This window comes from Lissotriton vulgaris, chromosome 4_1, assembly GCF_964263255.1.
Source record: "Lissotriton vulgaris chromosome 4_1, aLisVul1.2, whole genome shotgun sequence".
In the NCBI taxonomy this organism is placed as follows: domain Eukaryota; kingdom Metazoa; phylum Chordata; class Amphibia; order Caudata; family Salamandridae; genus Lissotriton; species Lissotriton vulgaris.
This window is the reverse complement of record NC_141691.1, coordinates 224,249,141-224,263,261: the sequence shown is the minus strand read 5'-3', so window position 1 is coordinate 224,263,261 and position 14,121 is coordinate 224,249,141. Positions and strand designations below refer to the sequence as shown.

The 14,121-nt window shown below is 43.6% G+C and overlaps 1 protein-coding gene across 1 annotated transcript in view; it reads left to right on the top strand.

Annotated features, from left to right (window-relative positions):
* Window positions 1-13,591, top strand: part of NDUFA1 (NADH:ubiquinone oxidoreductase subunit A1) — a 124,221-nt gene extending 110,630 nt beyond the window's left edge. The window contains exon 3 of the mRNA XM_086918546.1: window positions 13,465-13,591. Within this exon, the coding sequence (XP_086774672.1) occupies window positions 13,465-13,485 (21 nt within the window). The 3' untranslated portion in view covers window positions 13,486-13,591. The remainder of the gene's footprint in view (window positions 1-13,464) is intronic.
* Window positions 13,592-14,121: the final 530 nt, after the last annotated feature.

Here is a 14,121-nt window from a genome sequence, read left to right as displayed (position 1 = left end):
CAGAAACTCCTCTACATGCTTTCAAAAAAGCTAAAAGTATCCAGAACCTTGTTGTACGATCTCTCCTTCCAACACCGACAGAGCAGACCATTACTTCCCTATGGGACCTACCCCCCGTAGTTGGACATACCAGATGCGGCAACTGCAAAGCTTGCGACACTACAATCCAAACCAAGGAGTTTCAATACTCCCGATACAAAATCAAGCTCAAAACTCACAGTAATTGTAATTCAACCAACGTAATTTATGCCATAATATGCCCATGTGATAAAATCTACATTGGGCAAACACAGCAGAAAATCAAATCAAGGATTCTTCAGCACATGAGTAGGATCAGGTGCAGGGTCTCAGGAGCTCCGCTAGTAGACCACTTTCAGGCTACAGGCCATTCCCAAGACGATCTCAAATGGGTGGTAATAGAGAAAGCCATTTTGGGACCACGGGTGGGAACATCACAGGCATCCTTAACACACGAGAACTCAAATGGATTTATTTCTTTAATTCAATTGAGACAGGGCTGAATGAACATGACAGTTCTTTTTCGCAATTAGCAACGCTTGTGTAAGCTACAGACCATGCCTGTCCAGATTTGTATGTACCTTTTTCTCAAAAATATGTCGGCCTACACCCTCATGTGAGGTGCGCCATCGACTAACAGTGCTGGCATGTATTGGTCTTTCTGTACTAATAATGACGTGCCGATGTTTATACTACAACATAATGGTCTTTACCCCTTTGTTGGAGGTACACCATTATATTCAGATAACCACTGCTGACTTTCGCCCGAATCGGGCACATTGTTGAATTATTTATTACATGTGTAAATTATCCTTTCACATTCACATGAAATATGCACCAGTTCAATTGCGATTGAATATTTTGTGTGGTACTCGACAATCATGACTACCTTTTGTCGAGCCCGTTTTTTATGAGTGTCTTTCTAAGATCTTCCTTTGAATTTACAATTCATTTTTCTTTCATTTCCATGCGATATAATCTCTCCCTTAAGATTTGTATCCCGCTTTCAATATAAGTGTTCCTCACTCTATTCCGATCGCATAGTCTTTCCTCTATTCCTGTCGGACCTGGGGACGTCACATGGTACAATCTCCATGGTGACTATACTAACAGGAACTACAGTCCGCCATTTCATTCCCGAGTGGCGTCCGTAGCACGATTAACTCTGCACCTCGCAAGTAAGTAGACAGACGCGTTCTGCTTACACACAGACGATCTGTCGCCCCACGTTTGTGCAGTCCACTAACATGCCCCTTTAATCGTCTTTAGACACTCCGGACCGCTGATACATTTGCCCGGCCCCTGACGTCATTCCACATACCGGGTAAGCGATCACACGGGTTCCAACCCGAGCAGTGTCTCGTACCGGCATTCTGCCCCGTGTTTTTATAGTGCAGTCCAGTGATTTGCTTCTGTAATTATTCTTAGAAATTCCTGGACATTTGTTCAATCTGGCCGGTCCTCGATGATACTCCACATACCTGGTAAGCCATTTCATGGTTTTCCTAACGAGCGTCTTGTACTTCTAAGTTGCCATAGATTCCTTGACCGTGCTACCCCTTCTTTGCCCACAGCTTTCCAAGTAACTTGAATCACCATCTGCTGCTACCACATGCGGCAATTAATTTCGCCTGTGGGGTAAGTTCATTATCCTGCTTAACTCCATGCCCACCAGATGATAACTACCACCTACTGATACTGGCATTTGATTGCTCCCCCTTAGTTACCGTCCTCTGGATTTTTTCCAAGTTCCGGACGACGTATGACTTCTACCTATCTCAGGTCACTTTCAGGTACCTTTGTGTTTTCTTGTACTAGTGTTACACCTGACGCCATCTCCAGGCTGGCATGTTGCTCCACTCGCTTTGGTACACCATTGTGACCGCCTTTTTGTCCTGTATGACCATTTTTGGATCACGCCAAATTAATTCCACAAATGCATGTTGATTAGTTCACTGCCATTAATTGTTTAAATGAATACCAATGAACCCTTCTTCGATTAATCGTCTTGCCTCGCCACGTGTGCTCCAACTATTCAGTAATCTCTCACTGCCTCAACAATGCTATTTCTGTATTATACCAAAATAGGTTGCCTGCCCCCCTGTCCAGTCCTGATGAAGACCCCCCAGCAAGAGTACAATCATCCCTGCATTTAGAGGGTCGAAACGTCAACTGCCCATTGATCCATCAACTTCACGCCACTACTAATTTCATTGATTGTTAAATGTGAAGTATGATCTTCTGTACCTTTGTTATGAACTTTGTCTTTCTTACTGTAGTTGATTCAAGAATACAGTTTCGTTTCAGTTCATTGATTTGACTATCACTCACGTTACTTCACCACCTGATCCTCACTTGATCACTCACCCCCCTCCCGCTCCCCCCTGTGGCACTGTACAACCGATTGTACCAATTGATTTATTCTTGTGTATATTTGATATACTGAGTCTCGTTGTGATTAAAACAATGTAGACCCAATTAATTTCAGGGGTGTGGAAATTTCTAAATAATCTACTTGTCCATGGGACAAAATGCAACATAAATCTACCTGTCCTGTAAGACAATCAACTTGTCCCACCTACTCCCAAATCAATTATGTGTGATGACAGTCATTAATGGATTTTTGTGTTAATAAAACTGACCAGTAATATAAAGGATTTGTAAAAATGTTGAAGGAAATCTTGACTTTATTGCTGAGAAAAGCGATATTCTCCTTAAGTACTGAAACACAACAATAAATGATCTTCAATAAATCAATCAAATGACACTTAAGTGCACAGCTGCATCGAAGGTAGCGTCCCAGCGCTTTAGCAGACAGTAAATAGAGGCCAAAGTAACAAGAAACTAAGCAAAGTCAAATCGCTAAGTTTTTAAGTTGCCTTTTGAAGACTGACAGAGTCCATTAACCATAACTGAAAAGGAAGACTGTCCATAATCTTGCAGTGCATATGGTGATGGGGTTGCCGCCACGACGAGACTTCAGAAACTTTGTAATCCGCAGAAGGTGACTATTGTTGGATCTGAGTGCCCTCTTTTGAGTATACAGAGAAAGTCTATTCCGCAGATAACATGGGGCCTCACCATGATAAGTGCTGAAAGCCACTGTTAAAGCTTTGAAGTTGATAAGAAATTCCACTGGAAGCCAGTGTAGAGGTCTCAAAAATGGAGAGATGTGATGGCGCCTCAGCACTCTCCTGATTAGTTCTGCCGCTGCATTTCGAATTAGCTGAAATCTGTTTATTAAATATGAAGGAAGACCAAGGTAGAGACTGTTAAAGTAGTCCAGATGGGACCTAATTAAAGAATAAACTACTGTTCACCTAGTCTCTTCAGGAACCAGATCAAGAAACTTCCTTATAATTTTCATCTTCATAAGGCAGACAGACGAAATATGTTTAATTTCCGACGTAAAAGAGAGAGTGGAGTCAAAGATGATGCACATATTTTTAGCAGATATGGTATGATTAGGACAGGTGTTTGGCAGGCCACCACCCGATAGAAGGTGGCGGGGTTCATTTTGGTAAAAACCAAAACATTTATTTTGTCAGAATTTTGTTTTAAACTACTTGCATCCATCCAAGTTGCGACTGCTCGAAGACATTCTTTGAAGTTGTGAAAAGCTTCCTCCGTATCATCTTGAAAGGATCTTGAATAACTGACTTCAGGTATGGTAGTTTGGTTATACTGGTCCAAAACGCAAGTTGCAGCATATGTGCACATCCATCCATGTTGATTGTATGTGGAAATTTCTACTACAGAAACATCATGCTTCCAAAATACTGAGGACCAAAATATAGAGTCTGGAGTTTAAAATAGTAAATCTTAACTTACCAATGACCTTTTCCAAATTTTGACGCTCAATATTTTGTAAATAATATTCGGGTAGCATGCTATTCAGTCAAAAATAAGGCGGAGTACCTCAGTGTTGCAGTAAAAATATGGATGAGAAATTCTGTGCAGTTGGGGAGGTGTTGTCTGTCACGAAACGTCTGGCCAGCTTCCAGCCTAATTGGTTCTTCCCCTTTCATCTTGCCATACTGACATACTCACTGCACATACACACAACCCAACTGCAAAGACACTCACAGGACAGACAAACACACCCACTCCACACACTCAAATAACGCCACTGCAGACACATAGCTACACTATGGATGCATAAACTCATACATCACTTAATGGACAGACACACAACCCCATGCAGGACCACTCCCCTAGAGACATACCCCCCTGCGCAGACCTAAAAACACCCCCAATAAATAGACCCAAGCACTTCCTATTGACAGGCAGTGCCTAACCGTATGGGCCTAACTTGGCCCAGACTGGAGCAGAGATACTGCCCGCAAAGATATCCATGGTTTTCCAGAAGAGGCTGAAAGAATGCACTTGTTTTCTATTCTAAGGAAGGATATAATACAGATTGATATGAAATACAAATGTTTCTTGCAGAAGGGGAAGGTTTCCAAGGAAGTTTAAGATTAGGTGGCAATGATGTCCAGTGTAGGTCTATGAGGGCAGGTCAGAATCCATAGCCAGACTTTCAAAATTAACACTGACTATTCAAATTAGTTCCAATGAGATTAAAATGTTATTTGTGTATTTTATGTGATAATCCTGAAAATCGAGTATGGATTGTGGCCCTCCTTGGCACATGTTGGACACCCCTAGCCTCTTTGGCTGTTTAGGATCTCTTGTTTGCTAATGCTTATTTTAACTTAGGTTCGCAACTAGCACCGTGTTTCAGTTTGTTAGGCTCAAAGTGTAGAAGTGCATTTGTAAAAGATTCACTTAAACCTACCTTTTCTTGTGAATACATATTTTCTGAGGTGTGAGAAGAGGATTCTTCAGGGTCGGAAAGCCCTGGGAACTTTGTGCACACCCACAGAATAATGCATTTGGGAGTGTTCACAATTCTTTCCACAGTCCATTCTCTTCATGGAGATGGCCAAGTATTTGCTCATTTCAAAGATCGAACAAAATCTGTGTCCAGGGTGGAAGTGGGAAGAAAATTCCACCTAATGTGGTGGGATATTATGGAAAGGTCTCACTGCTTGCTTTGTGGTTCATTTTCCAGCAAACATGGAGAAAAATGGAGACCGTTTTACTGTTGGGAAAATTACTTGTGTTGACTCGGAAGTATGTTGATTTTACTCTAATGCATAATATATTATTAAATGATGCAGTTTCGAGCAATGATTCTCTTTTAAAGTGCAGCTATGTGTTTTTTGTTAGTGCTTAGAAATGGCAGGAAGGTAGGTTGAAACACTATATTAAACATTACTGCTTCTTTTTTTTAAATTACTCTTTCAGACCATTGAAGATACATACTAATTCGATCTGAAAAGAATATGCTGCCCTGACCCTTAACATGGCAAATTATTTTTGAGAAGTAAATCGAACATATTTATATATTGGTTATTTGTAGACTATATTCAATCCCAATATTCTGTATAGGTTTCTCAATCAGACAGCTTCACGTTCCTTACTTTTTTTTCTTTTCAAAATATGCCCAGTAGGCTAGATCGAACAATTCAGGGGTTTTGTAGCAGTTCACATTGCTCAAAAGGGGTAATCTCTGATATGCATTTCTTTGCATGTCTTCGTTATTCGGTTTACTCACAATAAAATGTCACTCGTGGTGTCCAACATTTGACAGTAGAATGTCACTCATAAGTACACTGAAAACACAGAAGTGCCACACATAGGCAATGTAAAATCGGCAGCCTTGATCACAGCATCACACAAAAGGCCTTCAAAATGCTGGCTAAGTGTGTCACTAAAAGAGCCAAAAGCATAACTCTTGAATTTCGCACATAAAATAAGATGTCAAATTTAAATACCCTGAAAAAATGAAACTGTAACGCCTAAGCCCACTGAAAACTTGCCAGCGCCTCTCCCAAACACAATCTCACCTTTCAGCAACTGAATGACCAGGACTATGCCCTCGCGGCGGCCAATCAGGGTCTCTTGAAACTTAAAGCACCAACCAACTCCACTGCACTCTTGAGCACAGCCTCAGCCGACTGCTCCAACCCCAGCAGAGCCGCCAAGACCAGAACAGGAGAGAATCTGACCCAAACGGGACCCCGCACGCCAGGTGAGACTGCCCTCCAGCGCCACCCATGCAGGACTGCTTCTGGGCACACCAATAGATAAGCCTTGTAAATACAAACTCACTATCCTGCATGAGAATTCTTCACCACACTTTAGATTTTTTGGACAACTGCAGCAAAGGAAAAAGAGAAAACAGACAACAAAACAGATGGAAAAAAGGATTTACCGGGCCTCAGCTCATTTTATATTACGTTCTTCGTAGAACCTAACACAAGTTAAACTAGCTTTACTATGGACTCCTTCTTGTATAATTGTGGCAATTAGAAACATGCAGACAGTACGCTCTCAAAGAGCCCTCTCCTTGCTCATCCCGGTGTTATTCTCTTTCTACCGCCTCTGTCATCTACTTCTAGTGCTTGCAGAGCAAAAGTGTCCACTTTTCAGCACTAGTCACGCAGAATATAGCTGCTAGGAAAACACAAAAGCGTGTTTTTAAAATCCCAACTGCAAGGAAAATAAATTGTATTTTCTGTAATCTGCATCCCGTGCCATCACGCATACTACGGCATTATTAAATCAAGTGAGAGGGACGTGTGGAGCAGTTTTAGGCAGACCAATGTTCTTGTGCGCACTTGTAATACATAAGAGCTATGCTTGCCTACAGATGCAACTTCTCATCTGCTACTGGTTGTAGCATCTGACAGAAAACCACAGGCCACTCACGGAGCCAATAGCTGTAGGTGCGGGGCCAAGTAGGGACATCCCCGTTTATTTTGATTTAATGTCTAGTTGTCCGTAGGACAAAATAGACATTAAATCTTCTTGCCCCTGACAGAAATCAACATGTCTCGGGCGTCGGGCGATATGAATTCCCCACCCCTGAATTTGTTTATTATTATTTGGTTGAAGTGTATTAAATTAATTCACACACACACTGGGACCCCTTCCTCTCAGTACTTGTTGCACCCAGGTCCCAGTGACTATGTTTGGGTAAACCCCCCCCCCCGTATATACCGTGCCAGAAAAACTGGCACTAGAAGGGCTATGTATCAATTTTTTTTGTTTTCTCGATTCATTTTGCAACTTCCAAATGTCCAGAACTAGAATTGGCACCACAAGGCAGGTCCGAACCCTCAGCAATGGAGTTCAAGGATGCTGCAGGTGACACATTTGTGTCACTGAGACTTCTTAACAGGAGGCACGCTCTACTTCAAAACCCTTGGAGAATCTTCTCAAGCAGGCTACAGTAAAGTACAAGTCCAGTCCTTTCCACTGTCCACAGACAGAAGCAGCAGCTGCAGGCCAACCCAGCAAAGCAACACACTGCGGAGGAGCAGTACTTCTCCTGAAAGCTTTTCAGCTCTCCTTCTTGGCAGGGTTCTCCTGATGCAGAAGTGTTTTAAAGGTCTGGTGTTTTAGGTCCAAAAGTTATACCTCTTTTCACCTTTGAAGTTAGCAAACTTCAAAGAAAGTCTTTGTTGTTCACAAGTTCTTGCAGATACACATAGGATTAGCATTGTGAGAGGACAGGCACAGCCCTATTCAGGTGTCAGTGACAACTCCTCCTACCACTCTAAACCAAGAAGACCCATCAGCCTGTTAATGGCTCATCAGAATATGCAGGGCACACCTCGGCTCTTTTTGTGTTACTGTCTATAGTGAATGCACAAACAGGCCCCTCTAAGTCTAAACCAGACGTTTATTCCAGAGGCACAGTGTGGGTAAACAAGAAAATGCACACACAGTTTAAAAAACAACTTTACTAAAACATAAAATAAAATTCTTTGCGGGCAATGCTCCTAGGATCTGGAACTCCATCCTCCCCCCCCCCCCCCCCCCCCCCCCCCCAATATCAGAATGACCGCCTCCTTCCTGAAATTCAAGATGCTACTCAAAGCCCTCTTCCTTGAGCGCTCTGGAGCGCAACGAGAACCCCACGTCGGTTTGTAAAAGACCTCTATCACTATGATCCGCGCCTGATCTCCGTCCTGGAATGCGTCCATGGTGTCATTGTTCGGACTTTTATTTCCCACCTGGGCTCCTTACTCCTTACTCCCTGATGCATATCTGTATTTGTCTATTTGGAGCATATTTGTATTTGATGTGAAGCGCTCTGATACCCTTGGGTCCAGCTAGTGCTATACAACACTTCAATAAATAAATACAAATGTATTTATAAATTTTGAGCTCAGGGAGCCCAATCTTCAAATCTCCATCTCTTCCCAATTGAAAGTTGCACTTGTAAGATGTTGCAAGGCAGCTCCAATGATAGCGTATGGAAGAGACCGGCCTTGCAATAGTGAAAAGCGTTCTCATACACTTTTCCCTGCCAATTGGGGTACCTGGGGCCTACCTTAGGGGTGCCTGACATGTAGAAAAGAGGACGGTTAGGACCTGGTAAGTGGGTACACTTGCCAGGTCGACATGGCAGTTTAAGACAGCACTCAGATGCTACAGTGGCAGGCCTGAGGAAAGTTTACATGGTTACTACCGTGGGTGGTAGAAGCAGTGTTGCATGCCCTCTAGTAGCATTTGATTTACAGGTCCCGGGCATACACAGTGCACTTTGCTAGGGACTTACCAGTAAATCAAATATGCCAGTTGTGAATAATCAATCCGAATCATGATTTGCACAGGGAGCCCTTGCTCTTTAGCACCGATCAGCAGCAGTTAAGTGCCCAGAACACATAAACCATCAAAAATAGAATCCAGCACACAGCACACAATACAGGAGATGGTGGCAAAAAGACAGGGGAAACCACACCAAGGAATCCAGGTTTAACACAAATATAAATACATATGCGGTAACACTCACCGCTGTGTAGTTCGATTTAGGTCAGACTTTCCATAGGAACAGCGTTTTTTATTTTGCTAATAAATTTGGTGTAGTTTGACGAATCTTCATAAAACTATAAAATAAAATAAAAAAGTTCATCTACTCTCCTTCTTGGAAAGTTTAGGAGTGATTGTCAAGCTGGTGTTGAGGGGAAAATGGGTGGTCCCAAAACTTTCGCCCTGTGCAATGTCCATAAGGAAAATTTGACAATGATACATAAATAAATAGCTGAATAGAATGACACCAAATCTGACAGAAAGCTTGGTATTTACTCAGTGTACATTTTGTTATTTGGCATATTTCTCTTCAGCCATTATATGGATATTAATGTTAAATGTATAGATATCTGTTGCTGCAGGACTTGCGAGAGGAAAACAAATGTCAAAACATGCATGCTGGTTGGTCTGACTGAGAAATGTGATTGATAGGTGCAACATGAAGAAAAATGTTTCAGCCGTCATTACAGGACTTGGTCTTGGAGTCCTGAAAATGTTTTTTAAAGCAAATGGAGGAGGAAAGGTAGGGATACCTTGACCCCATAGTCCTGTGCACAAAATTTATTTAAAATTGGTTTTGTCCTTGAATGTTTATACCCTCCAACCCCCGGGTCTTCATGCCAACCCCATGGGTGGTCACACAAATGAGGGTAGGCTTAGGCGGAGGGTGACTTCCCGCATGGGGTCGCTATGCCATGCGGCCCACTGAAGATTGGCAACCCACTGGAGTTTGGCCACAGGGCCTGTCCATATATAACTTGCACCACTACCCTGCCTTGTCTTCGATAGTACAATATTTCAGATAGTAAAGTTATTCAGATATGAAAGTAAGTTCTAAATAGTGCATAATGAAGTAAACCATAAATTACTTGCCCCACACACACACACACAGACTACCTTAGGTGAACCAGGGTACTCTTAGGCACAGCCCTCGCCCCCTCACAAGCACTTTGTGCATATCTGAACTTGTGTGACCACTAAACCAGATGCAAGTTGTAGGAGAGTAGGGTCTGCAATCCTATGATCACCCAGATTTTTTGCTTTTGTTTCACTGGTTTACGACTTTCTCTGGCTGTGGGCCTGCCAATCAGACCCACAGCCTGGCTGTTCTCTCTCTAAATTACAACGTGTACCCTAGGTGCATTTACCAATTGGTACTGGGCCACCTTATCAGACCCTGTAACTCAGGGCATAGGTGTACCCAGGGCCTACCAGGGGCTGAAGCATGTATTATGCCACCCCTGGCTGGCCTCCTAAATTTGACACAACTGGCTGCATGACAGCTGGGGCAAAGTCGTGTAATCACCCTTTGCTGTAGATATAGTATACCTATATCTAACCCTAAAATGGACACACAGATTCTGATCAGTCACTCCTATGGCAGGCCTTAACAATCCTGAAGGCAGAGTGCTTGGAATCGTGTGAGATGGTGCTCTGGCATGAGCTGAGCCTGTCTGCAGCTTGCGGAACCAAGTCCTAATAGCTGTTCCATGATATCGCATACCATATACTCTTAAGTGCATTATAATCCTCGCGGTTAAATGCTATCTTTGGTATTGCTTTATCAAAACATGTCGAGTAAGGTGTCATACGAATTGGAATACTAACCCCTCGCCAATTCTGGCGACGGGGTTAGCATTCCACCCTTCTAGAGGGACACGACATGTATGTAACTGTGAACCCCGGTTAAAGTTAACTAAAGCCTCAGCTCCACAAAATGGATGCTGCCACCACAGACACGAGTCTGACCCCCTGCAGCTGGGAGTCCTTCCAGCGAGGGGAGCCTGGACAAAGGGTTTCCTGTCGAGGGCGGTGCTAGCACCGTCCCAGACAGAGTTTTGTGTATCTTGGGTAGGCAGGGCTTTACAGGAAGGTGACTGCTGAGTGGCACCCCGGTGCTCACTACGCATAGGCCGGTCAGAACCAGTTCCAGGGGCACACCAGCCCCTGGCCTGGGGAAAGTCCGGCATGGGAGAGGGGTGTAACCACCCCCCTCCTAGTCCCACCCATAGGCAGGACCTAGTCACCGGGTCAGCCCCCTTTTTTAGTATAAAGATAGGAGCGGGCCCCCTGTTCAAATTAGATCATCTTTGGAATCAAGACACGACTTTCTGCGAAAGGACATCAAGATTTCTTCTTCAACATTCTCCCTTGTGGCTAAGGAGTAGTCACCCTGCATCCGCAGGCACCATCCTAAGAACACTGCGGTCTGCTGCAAGTCCTTCCTCCGGAATCCGACGACCCAGCTCGACGAGACCCGGCTTCCCTGGCACCTCTGACCTCTACTCACCTCTACAGCAAAGCTGAGAACTGTGAGTGCGACGAGACCTCGAGGGACCGACGATCGCCAAGACTGCACGACTTCTTTGCAACAAGCCCACCGAGTCTTCCACTGGTGAGTGCTTTGGGGTCCGAGAAGCCCCAACCCTGAGCAGCTCCAGCACCGAAGATCAGCCCTCCAGCATCTCCACGATCTGCGTGGGGCCCTTCTGCTTTTGCCTGCTCACCGCGTTGTTTGGCTACTAGCCGGCTGGCTTGTGGCCTTCTTAACGACGCCCGACGACATCACTGCTGCTGGTCTGGTTGCTTCAGGCTGGCCCTTGCTTCCTTCTTCAAGAGAGGCACCCCGGACCCTCCTGGTCCACTCCAGACGCCATTTTGAGTCCACCGCGTTGGCTTGAATTTGCCAAGACTTTGTTGCCCATTCCTGGGTCCAGCGACGCCGACAGCTTCATCCATCGTGGGACAGCTCGCTCCTCCATCCTGGTTGCCGACAACGCCTCCTGGTCCGTGAGATCTGCGAGCACAGCGTCACCCACTCACCTAGTCGAGGTGACTACCATCCGGTGTCCTCCTGGTGCCACCTGACTACTGGCTAGTAGTCACGAACTTGGTCCCCTCTGCTTTCAGGTGTCTTCTATCATCGATCCAGGCTTGGATCCATCGAACTTTCTTCACTGGTTGCCTGCCAGCAACTTCTTTCTTCCAGGCTCCTGGTCCGTCTACGAGGATTCCCGACGTCTTTTGAGACATATGCAGCTGCAGCCCCTGGGCTAGGTAACTTCGGCATTTCGGTGCCCCAGCATAGCCTCACTATCCAAGGGTCAGAATCCACTTTCGTTTTCCTCCTACCAGGTCGGGTTCGCCCGAGAACACTAACTCTGTGAAATCTAGCTACCATAGACTTAGTCCCGCATCCCGCGTGAGAGCGCACACTCTGCACCCGAGTCCCCTAGGCCTCCTATTAGTAATCAGAAGGTTCAGTAGTCAAGACCTAGCGATTCCAAAGCCTATTAGTACTGTACTTATCTGCTAGTAATTTCGCATTCCACTTTCAGAGTATATGGTTTTCCGTGCCCCTCGGGCATTTGTATATACTGTGCTAACTTAAGTATTTTCGTAAGAGTTTTGTTTTGTGCTTAGTACCCTGTCCTCATAAAGAGTACAGGGCTGTTGTGATTTTAATAAATACACTGTTTATTTTCATAACACTTGTGTGGTGTCCTTTCACTGGGTGTTCAAGGGGTACATGTGTGGTATAACAGCTGGCTTAACACGCCCTCTCGAGTCTTTTAGCCTTAGACTGCTCGTATCCATGCTACTAGGATAGCTGGTCTATAAGGTTGACTTACAACCAATCATCAATAAGGGTTGTTTTGACTGATACAAAGTGTTCACTAGATAGTGAACATTATATATCAGGCCAACTTCTCACACAAGTGACAAGCCCGTGCTGCAGGCAGTGTTTGCCCTGTGATATTTGAGGCCATAAGCAGGGCATGGTGTTGGTGCATGTTATAGTTGTCTCAGTAAACTATAACTGGTGAATTTCAGTTGTTAGTTTTCTCTTAAAACATGATGTTATGACTAACATTTTCACCTAACTATAAAGTAATTTTAACCTATTTTTCCATTGTAAATATATATATATATATATATTCGTAAACTTTACAATGCGGGGTAAAAGCATGTTTTGTAAAGTCATGTGTGATATTACAACACGTGGTACAGGTCAACATGCTGTAATACCTGCAGAGTAAATACCCGTGATGTCACATCTGATATATGTATGTATGTGTATATCCACACCTGGCGATGATGCTGACGACCGTGAATGTCTCAAGCCAGATAGCCTTAGTTAACATCAAGTCTAATTGTAAGGTGTCCTTGTGCCACTGCAGTGTACGCTTTTAGTGTAAGGTGTGTGTGAGGAGTGGTCTTCCTAAGGTGAATGGATTGTAGCAACTAATTTGTTTACTTGTGTTGCTCAAGAAGTTAGTTACTCTTTGGAGTAGTTTTGCAGTATGGTGATACATCTCAACTGGCCAAGTGCTCTGTGTTTAGTTCTCCTATTTAGACTTTTCTCTCCAATACTGCCCACTCCTGTGAAAATAAACCTACCATGCTATGGGCGGTCCCTGTGCTCTTGAGCAACTATGTCGCTGTCCCGTTACCAGATAGAGATAAAAAACCACCTACGATTTATGTTGCATTTCTTTTTATGTTGCATTCTTTTTACAGCCTTCTAATGCGCCTCTCTTCTCACTCCTTGTGTTTCAGGGATTGGAGAATATTGACTGAGGAGCTCGTTGGAAGAAAGAAGAACTCGCAACTGTAGAAACAACTTAACGACATACATGTTGCTTTGTACATAAATACCTAGGAAATAAAGACTATTGAGTTATGACGTGCTTTATTTACTTTGTCATTCTGTAATACAAGATTTCCATATTATAAATTGTGAGCGCCTTACATATCTAGTAACATCCATTTTTACTAATGATTTCTTCCAGCAGCAAAATTAATGTAAATGATTTGTTGGTGTTTTATAATTTGGGATAATTATTTTACGTAGGTATATTAAATGGAACAAAATATTAGTAATTATGACAGCTGGGTCGCATGGAAATCGCCTTCAGGTTGATGCTACTTGGAGATGTCGCTGTGCTTTGTAAATGCTGGTAAATGTGCCTTCTGTTGGGAGGTGCTAAGTGTATGATCATGCTGAATGTTTCTTTTTTCTCTTGTGTTTTTGCTGAAATTGTGAACTTTAATATACGCCATCTTAATGCTAATGGAAATTTACTCCCAATTAATGCATCTCTACACAACTATTTGAGCAGTGTGTGTTTTTGGTCACCAATGCCCATTTAAAATGACACATTTTATTGTTCAACAGTAACAACGGTTCCAGCGGAAAGTTAGACTAATCTATAA